General features: G+C 45.2%; 1 protein-coding gene across 1 annotated transcript in view; it reads left to right on the forward strand.

The window, feature by feature from the left end:
- LOC130193795 (triple functional domain protein-like) overlaps positions 1–18,684 on the forward strand; it is an 80,751-nt gene that overhangs the window by 15,522 nt on the left and 46,545 nt on the right. Inside the window, 2 exon segments of the mRNA XM_056414918.1 lie at positions 15,119–15,193; positions 17,926–18,040. Coding sequence (XP_056270893.1) covers positions 15,119–15,193; positions 17,926–18,040 — 190 coding nt within the window.

An 18,684-nucleotide genomic window follows, 5' to 3' on the forward strand; every position in this document is an offset into this window, starting at 1 on the left:
CAGTTATTACCTTCGCATTGAAAATGTGGAACGTTATGTTTTAATCGCCGTGTATTTATTTATTTATTTGTATGCGTGTTACTCGCATAACTCAAAAAGTATTAAACCAAATTGCATGAATTTTGGTGGGATGATTGGTTATTATCCGGGGACCATTTGATTAGATTTAGAGATCGATCGGGTCAAAGGTCAAGGTCATGAAAGGGTCAAAATCTTCTTTTTACCATAGCGCAGTCAATTTGTATCCAATTGGCATGCAACTAATGCCAAAATGTTCATAATTCAATGCCCAATCTTGTGATATGCGAAGGTATGCGCTCTACCGAGTGCCCGTTCTAGTTCAACATTGTGTGGTTGATTTTTCCTCATGTCGGTTTTTGTTAATGACTGTTGTGGTGATGGTGGTTGAGGAGGTTTTTTTATTTTGTATTATACTGCAAATATCTACACACGTCACACACACACTAACACACAGACACACATAGACAGAGATTAATATTTCAGTGACCGAGACAGGTCATTGTAATTTCTCACATCTCCCTGACTCCCCCTAACCTCCATCTCCTCCATCTCCCCACTGCCATCACATGCCATGTTTCCCAGCCCGTGATTGGTTACCCGTGTCTAGCACCTCTGTCGCTACGCCAGTCCAGCAGGCTCTCCGTGACGAGTTGACATGGATGACGTCTGTGGCTCGCGTGTCTCTTCCAGCCCTCTGACTTGTCATTTGGTTATAGATTTGATATTCAGTCGCTTCCGCTGTCTCCTCCATTGATGATTAATCCCTCGTACTCAATTGACCTTTCTTCTCAGTCACACTTGAGCTTCCTGTTGTGTTTCCGTACGTCGTATAGACAAAGTAAAAAAAAAAGAAGAAGATGTTCTGATGGTTTGCAACTCAATGCTGCTTGCCTCTGATGTGACATTTTGAGATGATTACTCTCCTGTGCATCAGAGGGAAGTTTTAATATTTTATGGACCAGGCTTCACAGTCTAAAAATGAGACACACAATTGATTGATTTTCAGTTGCTTTCGTCGAAAAACCCTTCGCAGTGTCGGGCGGAGAAAACCCTCAAACCCGAGATATAAAGGAGGGCAGCGAGTTGGCGGGTTGCTCTGGTGCCCGGAGGCCCTGATGGAGACGGCTCTAACGCCTGCAGAAAAAAAGGCGACGAAAACGACATGAATGCAATTACACCGAGAGACGATACTTGGCTTCATCGCTACTGCTCGGCCTGTCTGCACATCTGTCAGGGCTCGGCTTTTCTTAAGCTTCCGTGTACTTGCCAGTGATTACTTCCTGGTTGAGTAAGGTGGGGGATAAGGCCCGTCCATCTGTTGGCCTGACCTCCTCAGCCACTTGTCCTACTGGGCGACTGACAAGTGGGTTTGCCAAGGGGGGGCGAGGGGGTAGGGGGGGAGCAGTGCCGTTATGTAATAATGTTACTGCCTTTGGACCTTGACTGATGTGCCGACGAGTGCTCTGCAAGGAGGAGTTGTGCATTTCCCGTCTCCCCGGCGAAGGTGTAGAGCTGCGTACGGGATTGATTTGTTTTGTGTGACTCTTCAGGAATCAATCTCATCCCACAGGCCGACATCGTCATGTCGTAGTCGCCTCCAGATGGCCTATCGGTGCAGATCGGGGATAGCTGAGGCAGAAAGAGGCTTGCTGTGGCTTTCTGCAGCGGGAGTCAACAGCTTAACACAACAGTGTCCGACATACTGTGTGTAACAGAAAGTATCGACAACACGCACACACACACAATAATACAGTGGCTGTTTTTATGATAGTGATGAACCTTATTGTTTCTCCGTCTCGTCCCAGTTTGTCAGGATGACGTCACGTGGCGTTAAAAGACTCGAACAAACTGAACTCTTGGCTCCAATAACAAGCCGTCCTTTCTCCCTCTTCTTCTCTCACTCCGTCTTTCTTTCCTCCTCTCCGCTTCTCCCCTGCCGTGTTTCGGGTCGCTGGGGTAACCCTGGCCCGCTTCTCGCTCGGTTAGCCTACCCTGCTATTAGAGGTCTGGACGGATGGAGAGAACAGAAAGAGGCGGAGGTGAAGGAAAGATGGTGCGCTGTTTATTTTTTTTTGCCCGGGCCAAAACTCTGATTTGGGGACAAAATGAGGGAAATGGGGGACTGGGGGGGTCTGAGTGCAGTGGACTGTAAACAAACACCCAGGCTGTGCTGTGTTTCTGCATAATGACACCCCGCTTTCATGGACGCGGACAGATTTTCAATGCCTCACGAAATCTGCACTTCACAAATATCTCCTCTAAAACAAATGGCTCCCTCTCCCCCACGCTGTTTTCTCGTGGAATCGGCCCTGACGGCCGGCCGGAAGAATCATCGCGGCGGCGTCGAGGAAGCTTGTCCTCATAAGTCACGTGTGCCTGGCTGACACCTCTAAACTGCCTTTTAACGCTTCTAGCAGAGAGTCGCAGGCTTTCAGGCCCCAGTGACTCAAACACATTGTCGTGAACACTGACTCTTTATGTTTCAGTTCAACTATTTACAAAGACGTGGGAAAATGCCGCAGATGGATAATGACTTGGCACAAACGGCAGCTAATAACGCATCGACGTATTGCGCAATACCCCGTTGTAACAATAGGCCGCAATAAACGCGTTTCTTCCTTGTTAACTAGTCACCAACTTTATTGCGTGTAAACGGGGGCAGCGCCAGCTGCACTCACAGTAGGTGCATTGTTTAGTCGCACAGCCGTGTCTGATCACAACAGCCAATCAGATCAGCCCCTTTTTGTTGTTGTTTTGTTTCAGTGATGTAGGGCAACATGACCGGCGGTTTAAAATGCAGCGAGCTCAGCAGGATGAGAAGTCAAAATACCAATTGCAACAGAGAGAAAAGAGGGGGGGAACACTCGGCCTCCATTTCAGACACGGGGGAAAAGTGACACCTGCGGAGAGTCACGCATTCACCCGTCATCTTTCATCCGTCAAAGTTATTTTTGGCTGGCTTTACATTGCCTAGTGTCTGTAACGACTGGGACATGAACGTGATTATCGTCTTCTCTCAGACACATCTGCAGACGGTAGTGCTGCGTTTCTTTGGCTCTTGTCAAATACATCCAGTGTAGCAGTAATTGACAGTTTTCTGAACGCCTTCCCCGGGTTGTGATCGCCCAATCACGGCACAGTCACCGTAACTAGGCTCAAGCGGCAGGAAGAGCCATTCTCAACATTTCAAAGAGTTTAGATGGTTTATAATTTTCTCTCTTTCCAAGCGTAAAAGAGTAGTAAATGGATAAAACAGTCTGCTTATCTGCTGGAGCATAAGCCACAACATTGAGCCTGTCCAGCTCACCGACTTATTACTGACGGCAGCCGGCATGACTCGAAGGCCGAGGAGCATCTCCTTTTTGTTTAGTGGGATAGTGACTGTTGGCTAACGTTAGCAGATCAATCCCCTTTTGATTTTTGGGATTGACAAACTCATTATGTGTTAGTGCTCCTGTTGAAAGATACACTGTTTGAAAAGACGGTCAATGTAACATCTGTTTTACTGATCCAAGAAGATAAACATAGCTGGAAGGAAACAACAGTCTAGTCTTAAATGTTCATTTATTATACATCTTTTAGTGTAATATCATGAAGTCTATGTAGCCATAACATGCATATTTCAGACCACTGTACAAGGTGTTAACATTAAAAGGCTCCATTATATTATATACTTTATTTATATATATATATATTATATACTTTATTTTCTCTGTACTTTTAGTATTTAGTATTGTTATTGTGTTTTATCTTTATTTAATGCTCTAATGTGCACCTGCTTCTCCGATCCTGCAATTTCCCCACTGTAGGACTAATAAAGGAATATCTAATATAAAAAAAATGTAAGCAAACAAAATAAAGAATACTTGATCGAAATCAATATAAAAATTGAATTAATGACATTTAAGGGTTTCTCACCCAATCAAACAAAACCCGACGGGCTAGCATCATCTATTTACACTTTGTCACCAAGCGTGTCAGTGATCAGGATTTAAGTTAGAAGTCCAGGTCGTGGACGCTCCCATTCCTGTCCACTCCCTCAGTTTTAAGGAATCCCCCCCCCCCCCCCCACGCACACACACACACATTCCTCAATTCCTCAGCAAGGAATTTCTGGCACGCTGTGAATGTGGGAAGTCCACAATTATGCAGGGATTCTCGCACATGTGTCCAGTGTGGGTTTCTCCTGACCCGTAACAGCTGGTTTACAACCGGCGTGTCCAAGTCAGCTGCTGCGGAGCCATTATGAGATTACGGCCGCATGGAGCCGCTCTTAAATCAGTCAGATGCTGTGAGTGCACACTTTTCTTTTTGCGGTATGTCCGCAACTTGTCAACCCCTCCCCCCCTCCCCCCCCCCCACACACACACCATCCCCGCCGCTGACTGACCGTACCGCCCCTCCCATGTGTCCTGGACCCACGCAGCTGTTGCATTCTGTCCGTCTTCTTTTTTCTTTTCTTTTTTTAAACGCACGCACACTTTCGACCCCTCCCCGAGATATTTGTCACAATGTCTCCGGGGCAGTTTTGTCGTGTTGTCGAGTAAAGCGCTTTGTTGTACGAGCCAGCCTAATGCCCAGATGACCTCTTGAAAGCCGCCCCCGACAGGTCTCAAGTCTCAGAGGTGTGCGCTGAGTGTTGAAACATATTCTGACACACACACACACAAGCCAGTGAAAGTCCTGACCCAAGTGATGGCCGCTCCGCGTTGTAGTAGTTTCCATGCTGAGAAGAATGATGGACATCTCTCACCCACCTCACACGGGACCAATGACCCCGGAAACATCGGGCCTGACGGTCGCTTCAGGAAGGTGTGTCTAGTCAACGGTGCGTTCTCGTTGTTTGGGATAGATGAACTTCCTGTAAAAATACGGTTCACCTCACTTTCTGGAGGGTACATTCTTCTGGGGGAATTTAGGACGTGGACATGGATGCTGGTTTCTCTGAACCCCTGAACTATGACATCAGGGATTCATAAACTTCTCATGATAAATCATGATAATCCATGTCTTGATATCCAGGCCTACAGATGTCTCGTATTATCCAAACCAACCATCCAAAGCCATCGCTAGTCAGTTTAAAATGATACACAGTTCACTTTTAACCTTCACGGTGTATTCTGGGATGCACTGCGACACATTGTCCCGCATAGACACACACAACACGGATGTGTCCGCTGCCCAGTCCACCCATACTGTAACTCTGTTGCTCAGTGACAGCAGGGAGGGAGAGGCTGTGATGTGTGTCTGATGGTAATGCGTAAGCCTCTCCTCCACTGAAAGGGTTCTCCCCGTCGAGCTCGCGTCTCCCACCTGACGCTAAGCAGCTACCCCAGGGTGCACAATCCTCCACCTCGAGGATTACCCCCCAGGACCCCGCCTTTCTAAAAGACGCGCAGATTAGCGGCTCACCTAATGCCGCGCGGGTTTCACGCCGACTCTGCATCCGCTTTGCCCCCGAAAACCGCTCGGAAAACGCTCGCGCCGGCTTTTCCGTGCGCGGCCGCTCGGACGACGGGCGGAACGGGCGCTTTTGGTTTGTCTGCTGGATTGGAATATCTTCCCTCAGGAATCTCTGGATTAAGCCTCGGCCGCCGCTGCCACCCTGCCCACAGAGCGCCGGGTTCCCTCCGGCCCGTCGGGCCCCGTCGGTCCCGTCATTAGCTCGACGGTAGCGGGAGGAGTATGTCTCCCCGTCGGCCAGCCAAGCCGAATCCGCAGCAATTCGTGGATCGTTTGTGAACACTTTTGTGGAAGAATAGTCAGGCATGGCTTGCTGGGCGACCAATCACAAGTGGCGCTACGCCCAGACAGGCCCCGCCCTCATCCAGTCGACAGGTAAAACCCTGCGAGCGGCGGCCGTGTCGGTGGGAGGCGCTCACGAGTCACGATGCGCTCACGGCCATGACGTCGTCACCCTGCTCCCCTTTATTTTACTCTTCCTCCCCATCCCATAGTTTTCCTCTGCTTCCAGTTTCTTACACGCAGGGCTCGGCGTCTACTTTTTAGCCTTGAAAAATAAATACAGTTTTTGATATTTGTTGCATTGGTGACATTTTAAAGAAACCTGCTTTTGACGAGTGCGTATTGGCAGCTGTTTGAGAGGCAACGGGGAACCGAATGGCGGCGTCTTACTCTGGGGGGAAGCTCAACAAGCTGATGTATAACTCGTATCTTCATTAGTCGAAATGCAAGTTGACTAAGAATGGAAACCGTATTTTCAGTCTCGGTAAATGCTGATGCCTGGTTTTAACTTTTTGGATTAAAAAAAAAGAGGATTCTCTTGCCTCTCTCTTTTATATGATTGATTCAATGGTTTAAGGTTTTTAACTAAGTAATTTGAAGGCGTCTCTTTGGTTTCTGGGAGCTTGTGGCTAACGATCAATTTCAGGATGGATTAATCGTGTTACTTCCAACAAACAGTCCAGAACCCGAAGATGTTCACTTAAAAATATTTGCCTAATCGGTTATCAAAAGCATGCTTTCCTTTTTTCTACTCGTCCGACCTCATCCCTAAATTGACCCGACAGAAAGTACTTTTGATGCGCTTTCTTTCTTCGTATTGTTTGAAATCAAATCAAAACAACGCTACAGTGTCATGTGACGCACTGGTGTGAGAATATATTGGATTTTTTCCAGATACACTGCCAATCGAAGCGGAGCATGTTTCAGGGATCTGGTCGACGAGCCGTGTAATCACCAGGTGATTACAGCAAGTGATCCGGTGGAGAGGAGCGATTACGCATCGGTCCGTCGCACAGGATGACATCGTCCTGTAAAAGAGGCGCTCGCCGTCACATTCCAGCAGTCCACGACGCCGAATGCACCGACTTTCCTCGCGCTTCTCTGGAGCTCGTCGAAGAAGAAAAAACTTGAATGGAGGAGATCCCGAACTGAAGTTGACGAAGAAACATTACGGTTTTAGTCCGTAAAAGACGACTAGAGCGGCTTTGTGGGTTTAAAGTGTGCGTCTGTGTTTTGTGCACAGGGCGGATCGTAATCTTATGGAAGTGCTCAACGTGTGCTCTTCCATCTACACGCACACACACGTAGTGGTTTTCTGCTTGTAATCATGGCAACATCACTAGGGCTGCAACAACGAATCGATAAAATCGATAAAAATCGATTATTAAAATAGTTGGCAACGAATTTCATTATCGATTCGTTGTGTCGCGCGATTATTACGGCGCTCAATAAGTCACGGAGTGTAAACAAAGTAGATTTGAGCGCAGAGCGGCGCAGGAGAAACCAGAGCGGAGCGAGAGGGAGAGCAGAGACGGAACGCTGCGTTGTGAGAGCCAATCAGCGCTGAGCTGCTCCTCTGTTGATGAATCTAATTGGCTGCTGCTGCTGCTCACGTGGCGCTGGATGCGGAAGTCCTTCACGTAGTCGGAGACATTCACGGAGCGAAGTGCGCCTACGGGTGATGTTATGAACCCAGACACCAGGGCGCTACATGTCACGACGTGTGTGGCATTTCCACAAGAGTATAACGTAGAGAACATGGTTATTTATTCCGTGGCGGATGGCTGAAAATATTTTTCCATGGAGAAAGGCAACAGAGATAAGCCACGCCCCCTCACCGTATTAGGCGTTTAACCCATAAATAGCCAACTCAGGAGAGTAAAGCTGTCAGTCTGTTTGTGACGGGTTCATCCACATGACCAGTGAACAGGGTTCATGCTGACCAGTGGGTCTCCAGGACCTTTCCATGACTTTAAACCAAATTTCCATGATTAAACATTTAATGAAAACTCTGTGTATACATGAACAAGTGAGATGTAGTATTTAAAATAACAATGAGAATTCCAAAGCATACCGTATATATACCGTGTAAATTAACATTTGAATAAAACAAATTTGCATTACTTTTCCAAACATTTGGGGATTTTATTTTTTTCAATTACTTTTCTAGGCCTGCTAATAGCCATTTAAAAATTCCATGACTTTTCCAGGTTTTCCATGACCGTACGGACCCTGTTTTGAATAAAGGGTTGAAAATTAGTGTTTTTGTTTTTTTATCCGATTAATCGATTAATCGATAAAATAATCAACAGATTAATCGATTATCAAAATAATCGTTAGATGCAGCCCTAAACATCACTTGTTTTTTTCATTGACCTTTGATTAGCCTGCTGGCATTGAGCCAATCAGACAACAGGTTTATGGGAAACATCAAAGACGGCCTTTGCATTAGAAGATGAAAAGCTCTGCGGTGAAAAGATGCCGAGTCTCCGTTTGTGTGCATGTTTCCTTTCCCCGCTCGGTACACACACGTCTAGAAACGTAACTCAACCAGACGGACGTTACTCCTGTGAAAACCGAGTTCTGATATTTTAGTTTGGGCCAAATGTTTGATCCTCGTAAAACTTTAGATATCCATCAGCATCGAGTAACAAAGTTGTGTTTCTCTCGGTGCGAAACAAAATGAACGAGTGATGCAATAAACATTCGGACTGCACATCAGGTGCAAGGGTCGAAAACAAGGTAGAAAACAAGGTGCCAACATTGAATGCAATATATACACTACCGTTCAAAAGTTTGGGGTCATCCAGACAATTTCGTGTCTTCCATGAAAACTCACTTTTATTTATCAAATGAATTGAAAATTGAATAGAAAATATAGTCAAGACATTGACAAGGTTAGAAATAATGATTAATATTTGAAGTATTAACTTTGTTCTTCAAACTTCAAGCTCAAAGGAAGGCCAGTTGTATAGCTTATATCACCAGCATAACTGTTTTCAGCTGTGCTAACATAATTGCACAAGGGTTTTCTAATCAGACATTAGTCTTCTAAGGCGATTAGCAAACACAATGTACCATTAGAACACTGGAGTGATCGTTGATGGAAATGGGCCTCTATACACCTATGGAGATATTTCATTAGAAACCAGACGTTTCCACCTATAATAGTCATTTACCACATTAACAATGTATAGTGTGTATTTTTGATTAATGTTATCTTAATTGAAAAAACAGTGCTTTTCTTTGAAAAATAAAGACATTTCTCAGTGACCCCAAACTTTTGAACGGTAGTGTGTATCAGTGGCGGTTCGTCCATAGGGGGCGCTAGGGCGCCGCCCCTCTTAAAATTTGGAGATGAAAAAAAAAGAAGAAAAATATATATATATCCTGTCAAAAAACATTATATGCCAAATCATTTAAATAGTAAATATACCGTGTTGACGCGCTAATTGTGTGTGGGAGATCGTAAGCCCCTGTCAACAACCACTTAAGTTAATGTGAAAAAATATAATATATCGCCATTATCACGGAGAGAAGCCCCTCCCCTTTTCCGAGGCGGTCTAACGTGTGTGTACGGCATCGATACAACATTTCAGTCGTTTTGGCAATGACCGGCTTCACATTGGCGGATGAAACCGGGAATCTTGGGGCGCACAAATGTGCGCACGCGATTGGATTATTCGGCAGATCAGAGACCCGTATGTTCCCTCAGCCCATAGAGCAGTGTTGCCAGGTCCGCGGTTTTCCTGCGGAATCGGGCCACTTTTGAAGTGTTGCGGGGGTTGAATTTTGTGTCCTTGGTTCGGTTCGACCTATTTTGCATGCAAATTACATGAATATCTTTAAATAAAAATCCATATTTTAAATGAAATAATTTATTCATACCCAAATCCTACCAAACTGACTCCAGATCAGCACGTATACACATTTTATTTATGATAATATACTGTATCTAATTACACAAGGCCATTTTAGGACCTAGGTGAAATAACTTGAGGGAAAACTGCTTTTAATGCTGGCAAACTAAACATATGTTGTTACTTTGTAGATATTACAATACATTTGGCAATGATAGCAATGCTGTTGAACTTTAAAAGCAGTGTATATGGTTTGGCACGGGCATATTTTGAGTTCTGATATTGGGCTGGTTTTTGGGCTGGTTGTGTCACACAGACCTGGCAACCCTGCTGCCCAGAGCTCCACGGAGGTACGCGAGCAACATAGCTAGCAGAAGCTTGTTGTTAGCATGGCGTCGGCGACTGAAAACTCTGGTATCTCTACACCAAACACCTTTCAATCGACGGTCAGATATTGACAAGAAGAGGCTGAAAGAGTTGGGACCCGAACATCCGGATTTAAAAATTCTGCAGCAAAGCGCTGACCGCGGGAGGACGTACACCCGGAGGTGCTCCTCAAGCCGATATGCTAACCGGAGCTGGTTAGCTGAATGCTCCATGAGTAATTCGTTTTTTGTTCCCCCTGTCTGTTTTCCAAAGTCCTGGGACGGAAACTCTCTGGACTACAACGGGGTGAGGGATCTAAAGAGCTTCAGACAAGTGTAAAGCACGAATCTTGCCGCAGTTATCTAGCTAAGAACATGGAGCTAACTCGCTAACAGCATGAAGCTAACCCTGTTTGCAGACCGAACTGGCATCGAAAACACAACGAAGAAGTTCTGAAAAACAGACACATTCCCTCCAGAATAATGGAAACAGGCTGGTTACAGACATGATTGACTTTAACCAGAGTTATTGAGAAGTTTGACCACTTTAAGAGAGGAGGCTACTTTTCTTTACATATAGTGGGTCTACTCTGTCAAACAGTTAGAAATGCACTCTGTCATTTCTTGTTTTCAATGTATTGTATTTTATTTTTGTTTGTTGTTCAACGATATTATTGCGTGTTTGTGAATTTTATTTTAATGAGCTATTTTTATTTAGCGTTATTTTTAAAAATCTGTTTCCTGCGGAAATTGCTTTCCATCTGTTGCACTTCCTGCTCCTGAGTCCGTCTTTCCGTCACAATGGTTTTATATTGCCGAGGGTGAGTTGAGTGTAAAACGATTTTGCACTATTTTGGCTATATTCTTTAATAAAAATTAACCGTTTATGTTACATACAGTAATGGAATGTTAATACGATCCCGGCGTCCAGCTGTCGTGTCATTTAGACTGTCAAAATATACGTTTGGTGGCGGTTTCATTGAGCCACTTTCTAGCTCATGTAGTTATTTATTTTGTCCATTAGGCGTCTCTGTTTTCCCTTGTATGTTACATGTCATGGTTTTTGATGAGAATTGTTATTATTTAGATTTAATGTGGTCCTGTCTTCCATGGACAATGTTTTTTTTATTGTTGAGGGAAGTGGAAGTGCAGAGACAAATCAGAAGGCAAATGTGTGTGTTCTGTTGTCTTCTGCAGAATAAATAAGTGCTGGGAAAATCCACCATCTGAGCCGACTTCTTCCATGCCCGTTCCACATCAGTTACATCTGCTCTGAACCTCTTTCATGTGAGGGTGAAACTCTTTTATTTTGCAAACCTCTGAAACCCAACTCAATGTTCCTTAAAGCTGCTCTGAACCTCTCATGCCCAAAGTTACAGTGTGTTGATAGTTGTTGTTGGACAGTGTTGAGCACGCTGTGTTCTTGAAATAAAGCTTTGTTTTTTACAATATTCTACTCAAAACCTCTCTTCTTCTCATTGTTGAGTGATATTTAAACCACGTCGCCCAACTGCGCCCCCCCCCCCCCCCCCCAAAAAAAATGTCACCAGCCGCCACTGGTGTGTATATACCAGCCTGTTATAAAAGGATATCCAATATATACAAGATGAATTTTTTAGTCTATTACCAGAAATATAATCTGAATTTTAGACAGCGATAAATCGTTCTCTGGCTCGAGCTTCTTTCATGTCGGGATTGAATATTTTTCTCAGTTTTATGTGAATCACGGAGACCTTTATTTTTATTTTAAGTTTAAAAGACCCGTACCAAAACCCAGAGGAATTAATTAACATAAGACCAAGAAAATAACTTCGACAGTTAATCATTATCAGAATCAGAATCAGAATCAGAAACAGGTTTATTGCCAAAGAATGAATGTTTTCACAAACAAGCGAAAATTTTTGTGGAAGGTGCAACATTTTGACATGACAAACAAACAATCAACGAGGAGGAGGGAGGGGAGAGGAGAAGAGGGGAGGAGGAGGAAGGAAGGAAGGAGGAGGAAGGGAGGAAGGTGGGTGGGTGAAGGGTGGTGTGTCCTGGGGGTCGTGACAGTCATGTCCCCGGGTCACACGAGCCAACCCGACCGCCGTGGAAAATTGGTGTGGCGTGAGGTGGTGTCACTGGTCATGATGGACGGAGGGGAGGAGGGAGGAGGGACTGTGTCCAGGGTGTCCGGGGGTGGGCGACATCGTACATTTTCCGTTCCCATTTTTCTGGGCTCCCCAAAACAAACGCGGGTCAGGGCTTTGCCACGGTGGAAAAACACACGCCATTTTGCATCCTAATGAGTGCTGTGTTGATGCTCGTTGCATGGGGAGTTTCTGCTTCCTGTTTTCTTCCTTTCTTAGTTTGTTTTTGGGGCTGCTGGATAAATGAGCTTCCTGACTGTCGGGGGTTCTGGAATAATAAGGCCGTCAGAAAAATGACACGGCACCATCTTGTACATAATAAACCAATTTAAAACCTCTAATTTACAGAATCTGTTTGAAAACCATAACCCCGATTATCATTTAAGTGTTCAAAATAATTTGTCGAGCAAAACTGATTTACTAGATGCGGCATCTCAAATGTGAGTATTTTCTCTATCACTATAAATTCACTGTCTTTGGAATTTTGTTCACAATTTATTGACATTGTATTAACTAATTGACTTCATCAACTAATTATCATGCATAAAAAAAAATCACCGCACTCACCCGTAATAAAACAAAATGTGAGTTGCAGCCCAAGTTGACTCCCCTCCTCTCTCCACGCGGATCTGAGGGTGCTCCGTCTCCACCGGTCTCCTCTCATGCATCATCTGTAAAGAACGACAAGATCACTCTCTGCAGGAGCGCTGTGGGAAATGTAGTTGGGACGTGGTAATCTGTTTTTTGGGGGTTTTTTTGTGGCACCCTAAGGGAAGTCGGGAGACAAATGAGAGGAGGACAGAGATGTTTAAAAATAGAGACGCGTCCTGATTCACCTCCAGCTCCTCCGGTGGCGAGAAATAATTAGCATCTCATGAGCATACAGTTATAAACATTACGACATGCTGAGAGCAGACACTGGAGTGTCATTTACTGTGTGTGTGTGTGTGCGCCTCACGATAATTGCGGAAGGCCAACAGAGAGATCCTTCCCTTTACGTTGTCCTCATGATGCGATGTGTCTTACGTCATGCCCCACCGCACTATAAAGACCATTTCCCACTGGGCAAAAACACCCCACTAACATCTGGCTTTTGTCTTTAGTGAGGAAAGGTAGCAATCAGCAGCGGTCGAGACTTTCTCTTTCTTTTCCATTATTTCTTCTCGTTTCTGAAGATGTTGTCCGACTAGTTTCGAGCACACACACACACACACACACACGTTCCCTCGTGTGCGTTTGTGATATATTGACACAACATTACTATTTCATTTTAATTACTATTAAACCTGCGAAGAAGTCACTCGTAAAAGGATCTCGCTTTGAGAATCTCGCTTTAAGGTTGATGATGAAGAGGAGAACGTCAGGATGACGCACAATGTAAAAAACAGACAGAATGAAGGAATAAGACACTAAAAAAGTCCTTTTAAAAAGAGTAATACGACTTGTCTGGGTCATCAGTCACACTGAGTAGACCTCCGCTCGGTCTGAAGGACAAAATCCGGGCCACGTTCTGTCCACCTGTGTGTATTAAAGTTGAGATGTGAGTTTAATCACTTCAGAGAGTTGCGTGGTCTATATATATATATAGAGGAGTTGTTTTTTGTCAACCGCTTTTCACTTATTGAACATCTCCCGACAGCCGTTGGTTCTCTCGTGTGACGGAGAGATCGCTGCCATCATCACGCCCACGAGATGCCGCTTGACATTTATAGGGTGACAATTTATAGTTCAGTTTATTTCTGTGTTTTTTTTAATTCTTTATTTCTGCATTCATTCCCATGCAGCTCTGCCTCCACTTATTCCAGACGAACCAGAATGTATAATACATCAGTCCTTGTCTGCACTGCCAAGAGGATTTTTATTATTTTTTCCAAGAAGGAGCGATGGTTATTAGAGAGCCGGTGTTGAGAAAACGTTGACGCTTTTATGAAGCAACTCAAAGCTGAGACGCTATCGTGTGATTCATCGCTGAATACGAGAAACTAGTGGCAGACACTGAATTATAGGAATATGTCAGATTTGTAGTCTTAAGAGGAGACAAAACACAGTTGAAGTGGACAAAGTGTCTATATTTATACTCATTCAGCTGGTGGGCCTCCTCTAACAGAGCCGTGACAGAGAAATACTCCAGACTGCGGTTTGTACAGAAAGTGGAGGAACGTGTCGACAGCGGAGACGTCTCGATTTCTCGATTGGAGACGTGCAGTTGACGGTGCCCATTTGTTAGGTTTGTGAAATCGAAATGGTCAAATTGGGTAATAACTTGCAGCCGATGGATGGCCACGTCGGATCGGTTGGTCGGTCGGTTGATCCGCCACTTTGGTCCAGGCTGAAATCTCTCAACAGCTTGGAGATGGATTGCTTTGACATTTCCTACAGACATTAAATGTTCCCAAGAGCAGTGGCTACCAACCTTTTTTTCTTCCCCCCGAAAGAGACCCCTTTTTATCCATCATCGAGCAAACCGACGACCCCAGACTGACCGACGTGTTTTATGGTGATTTATATTAAATGTACAACAATATCAGCGCAGTTTAAATGATGAACTGCACAATAACGCCAGGAAAGTTAACTAAAAGAAGATTTTTTTTCAGCTGATTAAATCTTATGAATATTGCATCATAGATGATTTTTTTTAAAGAAACTTTTAATACAAGTCTCCGACTGTATCGGGTATTTTGTTTTATTTTTTAACAAACATGCATACCTAATATTTTTTTTGGAGGGCGAAAATATTACAACTGACTTAAGTGTATGTTGTAAGTATTCGTGTGGAGGCAGGTAAAAATAAGGGACATTTACTGACTTCTTTCCTCCAAAAGTGGACTCAATCCTCTGTGTTAGAAAGCTGCAGATTTCCAGTTTACAAGCGCAACAAATGTGCCCTGTCTTAAATAATCTGCCCTCAAGGAAAACAAGGAATTGCTTCTTTTCTTTCTTCTTCATTTTATTCCATTCAAACCTCATCGTCTCCCAACTCTTCCTTTCTATGCAGGGTTCAAGAGATTTGAGGAGATGAGAGCAATGGAGGTGCTGCCCATCCTCAAAGAAAAAGTTGCTTTTTTGTCAGGTAAGATCAAGTGTGTGTGTGTGTGTGTGTGTGTGTGGTCTCACGAGTCTACCAACTTGTCTGGTCGTAATGGACACGGCCAATGAAACGTGTTTGCAGGTCTTCTGCACATATTCTCCCACTGCTTCCTCTCTCGCCCGCTCTCGTCTCTCATGATAACGAGCTGTGCCTGTAAAAACTCTCGCGGTCAGACCGAGGCCCAGACACTTAACCTCCGACCCTACTTCACAGACTACACACAGACGCCCATTGTTTAGGCAGTATCAGCGGAACTACAGGATAGTAAGCTACAGCTGTGTCTCTGACCCCTCGGAGGGAAGCTCAGCCATGACACACACACGCACACACACTTGAGTCATGGCAGCAGGGCATATGGACTGCCAAGAACATCCAGCAGGATTATTTATACAACACACAAAAACATTATTCAGCGTGTGTGTGTGTGATTATGCGTATTATCCTCACATGTATCTCTGTGCATGCTAATGTTTGACGTCTCAGCAGTATCAAATTTAAATATGTGTGAACTAGTGTGTGTGTGAGACTGTGTGTCTCTCATGTGCACACTTCTGTTTGGTCCACTTTTGTGTGTGTGTGTGCAGCGAAGGTCACAAGCAGAAAGCAGATGATGAGGACAATGACTCAAACATTCAGAAATTGAGAGAGAGAGAGAGAAAAAGGGCGGCGTTGCCATGGATACAACTTACTCTCAGCTACCGCATCCCATATTAGTCGCCAGCGGAGTGATTGGCTTTGAATCGAGGGGGGGTGGAAGGGTGGAAGGGAGGGAGGTAAAGGAGGGGCCCCTAGTGAAAAGGAGGGTAAATGAGCTAAGCCTATTATCCCAAATCTTTCTCCCTAATAATTCGGCCACGTTCGCCCTCACTTCTGTTCCTCTGAGCAGCCGAGCCTGCAGCCGGGCCGAGCCTGCAGCCGGGCCGAGCCTGCAGCCGGGCCGAGCCTGCAGCCGGGCCGAGCCTGCAGCCGGGCCGAGCTTGCAGCCGGGCCGAGCCTGCAGCCGGGCCGAGCCTGCAGCCGGGCCGAGCCTGCAGCCGCGCACTAACCCGACTGCTCTCCCTCATTTACGGGCAGTCGGCCTCTCCGCTTCTGCAACTGGTCAGGAACTAAAAGCCAAATATAATTATTATTATGCCAGGTATTCACGATTCCGTCCCACGACGTAACCAAACTACCAATTATGGCGACACAATAATATTTAAATGGTCGGATTCAGACCAGGAAACCTGTTGAAGGCAGACATGCTGTAAACTAAAAATTGTGCACCGCATCAAAAACATCGAAACCGTGCATTTAGCTTCCACGGGTTTGTTTACACTTATCATTTGTCGTCATGCTACAGCGGCGTAGCTCTAAATATTTGGTCCTTTAGTCAACAATCATCTGACGGACGCCACGTGGACATTTAGAACAAACGTCCAGTGACTCCGGGGGATGAATCCTGCTGACTGGAGTGATCCTCTGGCCTTCCGTGTAGCAGCACCAACGGGTGAAAGGGTTTACTGATCTCAACATCTTATGATTTTACCGGCAAAAAACGGTATTCGGGCATTCCCGGTCCCCAGATGATGAATCCTTCTGGCTTTGGAGACCTCTTCCTCCAGAGCCACCATGAGCGAGACATTTCCGGTTAATAGTGAAATATCTCAACTATTACATTGTTTGCCATGCAGTTTAATACACATTCATGTCCCCATCAGGATAAATTGTTTGCTGATCCCTGACCTTTCATCCAGCGCCCCCATCGGGGAAAAGTTTAAATCAATCAATACTTGCCGGACGAAGACATCCTCCTTCGCCTCGGCTGTACATTGTGTTTAGTGTTGGATACCAAATGTAGGATTTCAGTTGAAAATGCTGTTCGACAGCAACGTGTCCGACAGGATACAACATGCGGTAAAGCTCTTGATGTGTAAAAAAAAAAGTAGAATTTATTCTCTGTGTAATTGGATTGGATAAATTAGGACGTTATTTTGGGGATTTCAACCGGCGCACCACTTTATGTGTTTCTCAGTATCTTTCATTGGTTTAAAGTTTCCGGCTGAGCAAGTAGTAATTCAGATCAATTGTAAATATGTTTCCAGGGGCATTTTAATACAGCAGGCTCAGCATCTCCGATGTGTCTAGCCTGTCTCTTGTTTAATAGATTCGCTAACTTACGATTTTACAGTCAGGTTTTTTGCTGATTTAGTTCCACAAATATAGCTCATTTTTAAAATGACATTTTTCGCCTGTTATCGGGCTTAGTCGAGGTGCTGAAGACTGCAATCTGGGATAAAATTGTTTTAACCTTCCGGTTGTCCGAATGAGATTTATTGATCATAAATAAATAAAAATATACATATAGTAATGGGGGGGGAATAAAGCATAGAAGTTGGTGATCATTTCTACTTAACGCTGTATAAAACAAGTCAAACCAGAGGGGACCACAGTTGCGAGGAGAAGATTGAGGGCGAATTCTTCTCCGCAGACGAGATCAACATCAGCAACATGGCCGCCGTGTAACGGTGGTGAATTAACTCTAGAACGGCGTATTGATGCACAGCATGACGCACGCCGCTTTCCACAGAAAAACACATTCAGCATATCAAAAGTTCTTCTCTTCCGGTAAATAGTGTAATCAGTCGGTTTTGAATGTGAAGTAACCATGCCTAAAACACCTACAGTATATGTTCTAACTGTGTGTGTGTGTGTGTGTGTGTGTGTCGCCTCAGGTGGCAGAGACAGACGCGGTGGTCCGGTGTTAACGTTTCCATCACGCAGCAACCACGACAGAATACGAACGGACGACCTGCGGAGACTGATCGCCTACCTAGCCGCCATCCCCAGGTTACACATTCATTCCATTTGTTCTGTGGCGTGTGAGAACAGTGTGTACGTCTGTGCCTGTGTGTGTGTGTGTGTGTGTGTGTGCGAGTGTGAAGCAACACCCGGAGCAAGTGGAAGAGGCTCTGCAAGCACGCGAGAGCACTGAGACGAGCGTGCGAGGCAGGATTGGAGAGGGGAACGATACAAGACCAGTCGGCTGGCTGCGACTTCTCCTCCGCCAAAAGAAACTCTGTTCTAGAGACGGAGAGAGAGAGAGACGCTGAGAGGGGAAGCCTGGGCTAAGAGGGGGATGGATAACAGAAAGCAAATGACGGAGAGAGAGAGCTGTTGAGAGAGAGAGGGAGGGAGGGGTGGGGATTAAAAGATGACGGCTACAGAGAGCGCATTTGTGAGGAGGTGTGTGCGAGCGGGTGTGTGTGTGTGAAAGCAAAACAAAGTGTCGCAGTAGCCGAGGCGGTGCAGCAGCAGTAGTTACTGTGGACGAGTAGCTCCTCACCCCGCAGGTAACACATCTCTCCTCTCCAGCTCTCTGTTCACTTCTCTTTCATCTGCAACTTCTCTCCTCCCTCCGGCCGTCTTCATCCGTCCATCCTCCTCCTCCCGCCGTCTCGTCTCAGTTGAAGTCACCACATTATCTCTGGGTG

The sequence above is a fragment of the Pseudoliparis swirei genome, chromosome 1 (genome assembly GCF_029220125.1).
Source record: "Pseudoliparis swirei isolate HS2019 ecotype Mariana Trench chromosome 1, NWPU_hadal_v1, whole genome shotgun sequence".
Lineage (NCBI taxonomy): Eukaryota > Metazoa > Chordata > Actinopteri > Perciformes > Liparidae > Pseudoliparis > Pseudoliparis swirei.